This window comes from Vespa velutina, chromosome 6 (assembly GCF_912470025.1).
Source record: "Vespa velutina chromosome 6, iVesVel2.1, whole genome shotgun sequence".
NCBI classification, from domain to species: Eukaryota; Metazoa; Arthropoda; class Insecta; order Hymenoptera; family Vespidae; genus Vespa; species Vespa velutina.
This window is the reverse complement of record NC_062193.1, coordinates 6,007,113-6,012,112: the sequence shown is the minus strand read 5'-3', so window position 1 is coordinate 6,012,112 and position 5,000 is coordinate 6,007,113. Positions and strand designations below refer to the sequence as shown.

The 5,000-nt window shown below is 30.4% G+C and overlaps 1 protein-coding gene across 37 annotated transcripts in view; it reads right to left on the bottom strand.

Moving 5' to 3' along the window:
* LOC124949631 (voltage-dependent calcium channel type A subunit alpha-1) overlaps window positions 1-5,000 on the bottom strand; it is a 125,568-nt gene that overhangs the window by 46,032 nt on the left and 74,536 nt on the right. For 22 of the 37 annotated variants that reach the window (XM_047495036.1, XM_047495031.1, XM_047495060.1 and 19 more), the window contains exons 8-12: window positions 3,469-3,572; window positions 2,257-2,372; window positions 1,798-1,857; window positions 1,420-1,521; window positions 425-463 (exon numbers count right to left, since the gene is read on the bottom strand). In XM_047495036.1, the coding sequence (XP_047350992.1) occupies window positions 425-463; window positions 1,420-1,521; window positions 1,798-1,857; window positions 2,257-2,372; window positions 3,469-3,572 (421 nt within the window). Of the gene's footprint in view, window positions 1-424; window positions 464-1,419; window positions 1,522-1,797; window positions 1,858-2,256; window positions 2,373-3,079; window positions 3,196-3,468; window positions 3,573-5,000 lie in introns of all 37 variants that reach the window. The other 15 variants (XM_047495030.1, XM_047495037.1, XM_047495035.1 and 12 more) reach the window with 3 other exon arrangements.

Genomic DNA, 5,000 nt, shown 5'->3' with positions numbered 1-5,000 from the left:
ATGTATCAGATTGATGTAGATAGAATATATGCGCGTGCGTAAAACTGAGAGAGTGAATGAGAGAGAGAGAGAGAGAGAGAGAGAGAGAGAGAGAGAGAGAGAGAGAGAGAGAGAGAGTGAGTGAATGAGTGAATGAATAAGTGAGTGATTAGATATACGTATATATATATATACATATATATATATATATATGTATGTGTGTGTGTGTGCGCGTGTGTGTGTGTGTATGCGTGTGCGTGTGGGTGTGTACATATGTATTAGTGTACATGTATATGTACGTTTGTTATGTAAAAAAGAAGATGAAAGATAGTATATCAAACGAAAACACAAATAAACAAACAGTGACGTAAAAATATACAAATACAGCCTTTGATATATTACGTTGCTCTTTACGACAAGTCGAGGCATTCACGGTTGTAGTTACCTTTGAGTTTTTTCTTAGGCACTGAAACAAGAGGAGCATCTGATAGCGTACGTTTAGAATGTTCATTGACAATATCATGGGAGGTTGGAGTATTGTTCTTTTCGATGCAATAAATATATATAGACATACATTAATAACGTGTCAACAATATGTTGGTGAATATGAAATATGCAAACGTGCCAATAAGTGAATAAAATGCTGATAGAAATTCAAGGATATATATATATATGTACATACATACATACATACATACATACATACATATATATATATATATATATATGTATGTATGTATAAGAAAAAGAAGATACGAGCGTGCGCTTCGCAAATCGATGAATTTTTCGTTCGATCTTTTATATTTCTTCTATTTTTTTTTTTTTTTGGTTTTATATATATATATATATATATATATATATATTTTTTTTTTTCCTTTATTATCTTTCATTTATTTGTTTCTTATTTTAGTTTATTTTATTTTATTTTTTTTTTTCTTTTTTTTTCTTCAACTTTTCTGTCATCCTTCGTCAGCTTTATATCTTTATAAATCAAATGGTAACATAAATAGAATTTTATTTATTACTTCGTAAATAATCTTAAACGAAATTCGTCGAACGAGGCGCCTGCCCGTTACTACTTAATAATCATGAAGAATCCTTTTATCTACTGATAATAAATTCGTTTTTCATATATAAATATAAATATATATATATATATATATATATATATATATATACATATATATATATTTATATAATAAATGAAAAATCATATCATTCGAGAATATCACTTCGTAGAATAAAATCAATGGTTGTAATAATAGCAATAGTAATAGTAATAATAATAAGAATAAGAATAAGAATAAGAAGAATAAGAATAAGAAGTAGAAGAAGATGTAGAAGAATAATAACCTCAGTATCAAAATAGTCGAAAGAAGACAATACTTTTGCAATTGAAAAAGAGTGTAATAATAAACGAATAGGAAAAATACAACTCACCATCGTCCTGATCATCCTCGGCGTCTTCCTCCTCCGTATCGGTGCTCTTGCTCTTTCCAAGATTCTTCAATTTTTTCTTCTTCGCCGCTGCTCTTTTTCTCACTGCACAATACGACAGAATTTATCAAAGATAAAGGAATAAAGGGGAGAAAAAAAAAAGAAAATGGAGAAAAAAAATTGAAAATTAAAATTCCTAAATGGACGATTACTATTCGATGACGAAGATCAACGAAATTATTTTTTATTAATAATCAATGTACACTACTAAAACGTATCTATATATAAATCTATACACGATGACGTAAGTATTAAAAGGAATAAAAAAAAGAAAAAAAAAAAAAAAAAAAAAAAAAAATATATAACGTATATAGTACAAACCTTCTAATATGTGCATTTTTTCTTCCTCCGTGGTCCTCTCTTCGGCGAGAATTACCTCTTCTGAAATCGAATTCGTTATTACGATCACTATGAATCTCCTTAAAAAAAAAAAAAAAGAAGAAAAAAAAAAAAAGAAACAAAAAATGATAAATAATGTCTTTTTCGACTATTTAATTTTAATTAATAAGCGGACACGCGCATTTTACTTATCTACGCCGCGTCGATACAGACTCTTTTTCTTCTTTTTTTCTTTTTTTTTTCTTTTTTTCTTTCTTTCTTTCTTTTTTTTTTTTTTTTTTTTCTTTCGTGTTATCTAGCCGATATCTAAATGACGAGAAAACTAGTTCACTCTTCTCTGGCTTAAACGAAAACGAGATTTACAGAAAAGTCGTAAAAGCAAGTGGATTAATCCATAGTGAATGCACGTCCGATGGTTACCAATCGTGTAGCATCTCTAACCTGCTTTGCAGATCCAATTGAGGTAGCAATTCAGTTCGCGCTCGAGCTGCTGTTGTCTTCGCAATTTCAGGAAGGATTGCCGGTTCTCCACCTTCTCTCTCTCCTTCGCAAACTCTCTACAAGCGTAGCAGCAAAGGTTTGATAATACATATGCCAGTGTACTCGTCGAGAGAGATACGTCGCTTTTTTTCTTTTTCTCTTTTCTATTTTGTTCTTTTTTTTTTTTTTTTTTTTTTTTTTTTTTTTTTTTTTTTTTTTTTTTTTTTTTTTTTTTTTTTTTTTTTTTTTTTTTTTTTTTTTTTTTTTTTGTTCTTCCATTACCATAGCACATGGAACAAGAGGGGGCGATTAGGCGGGGGGCGATGGGTAGTAAAGAGAGTTAGAGGCACGGCTACGTAATACTATTATTTTAGGTTGAATAATTTTTTTAGCTTAATCACTGCGCTTACGATATCGATCAATTGATTATATCCAAGCGACCAATCAAAATACGTGATAAGAATGGATCATGAGTATACATAATACATACATATATATATATATATATATTACGTAAAATACTTTACATACATATATATATATATACATATGTAAATACGTATATGTGTATGTATACTTCTATCAATGATAGCAAATCGGATCCGAAACGATATAAATCGATTACCGTTTACTCTCAAGCTTACTCTTGACTCAAGCCGTTTACTCACGCGACTCTGATATATCTAATTATAAGCGATACTCTTTGTACAATGTATATATATATATATATATATATATATATATCAAAAGCTATAGAAAAGAACAGATCCGTTAGTGTTGAAACCTGCTTGAGTGATCCATTTTAAGTAGGAACTGAATGCTGTGGTGAAGAGACGTTTTCGCTTTGCTTTCTGATAAGCCGCCCGCCTCTCAACGCGCGTTCTTTCGTTAGAAAACTCCCTAACGAAAAGATAAGAAATGGATTTTACTTCTTTTCTTTTTTTTCCTTCTTTCTTTCTTTCTTTCTTTCTTTCTTTCTTTCTTTTTTTCCTTTTTTTCCTTTTTTTCTTTTTTTCTTTTATCATTTTTCGCGTGTAACACGAACTGTTATATCACGCATATAATATAAATGTATAATAATAATTACATATACGTATTACGAACGATTATATTAAAAGTATAATCGAACGTGAGAATTTGTTTCGTTTATTAGACAAATTGGATGATACTTACCCGCTCAGGACACCAAGAACTAAGTTCAGCATGAAGAAGGAGCCAAGGACGATCAATGGTATAAAGTAAATCCAGTTGTACGTGCTTCCAAGAGCGTCGTTTGTCTGCAAATTTGACCAGAGCCACGTGAAGCCGGTATTACATGTGCGAGCATGGTGCACCAGATACACAGCTGTACGCATATCAATCAATGACAAAAGAACATTATGCGACATAGAGACATTGAGACATACGGAGATCTTGTTTCTTTCTTTTTTTTCTATTTTTTTTTTCTTTTTCTTTTTTTTTTTTTTTTTTTTTTTCCTTTATGCTTTTTCCTTTTTTTTTTCTTTCCCCACTTCTATCTATCCGTGAGAAACATCAATGGGAATCGTCCTTTAACGCGCGAGATATAATATCAAACTTTAGAGAAGGGTGGTAGAAAAAAGGGGCGTATGACGAGGGATAAAAGGGGGAAGAGGGTTGTTGGTGATGAGAGAAGAGGCAGGGGGGAAAACAATTCGTTAATACACCAAGCTACATATCGAGATACGGATGGCGTACATTCATAAAAATTCGTATCAATTAGAAAAATTTGCAAGAAGCTATCGGAGAAATCGTTATCGATCAAAAGGGGTTGTTTTTTCTTTTCCTTTGTTCTTTTTTTGATTTTGTTTTTTTCTTTTTTTCATTTTTTTTTTTTTTTATACATCCACTACGACTATATAGGATATATATATTTATATTTATATATATATATATATATATATATATATATATATATATATGTACGTTTTAAGGATTGTAGTTAAAAATTTTCAATTGATCGATACGATCGATTGAATATGAACGGGAATATATATATATATATATATATATATATATATATATATATATATATATGTACGTATATCTGTATATTGTTATGGTTATATGTATAGCAAAGAGGGCTGAAACTGACAATGTTATACTGAGCAAGGTGAACATATACGTCAGTGTTAGCTGATTTATCTCTGCGAAAGCATATTTATTACGATATCAAAGCTCAACCAACGGCTAGGTTTTTCCTTCGTTATCGACAACGAAAGAAGAAAGAAGAAAAAAAAGAAAAAAAAAAAAAGAAAGAAAAAGAAAAAAGACACGATCGAAAGGAGCCAAAAAGAAAATGAAAAGAAAGAGGAAAAAAAGAAAATCAAACAAAACGAAAAGATTATAATACGATACTGAAAAAAAGTAGAAAATCAATTAAAATACGATTAACGACATCCCGAAAAGTAAATGGGATAAATTACACTTAGATGTTATATCAAATATACAATGTTAAGAAGTTACGAGCACAATTGGTATATAATGCATAACAAAGGCACCAAGGAAGCGGGGGGGGGCGGGGGGTGATGGCGGCTGGGGGTAGTGATGGTGGGGTAAGGGGGAAGATGCATAACAATTAAAAGAAAAACAAAGAAAAAAGAAACAAAAGGAAAAGAAAAAAAAGAAGAAAAAAAATAAAAGAAAAATTGTACTCAACGACGATCGAGACTTAAACATTCGACGTC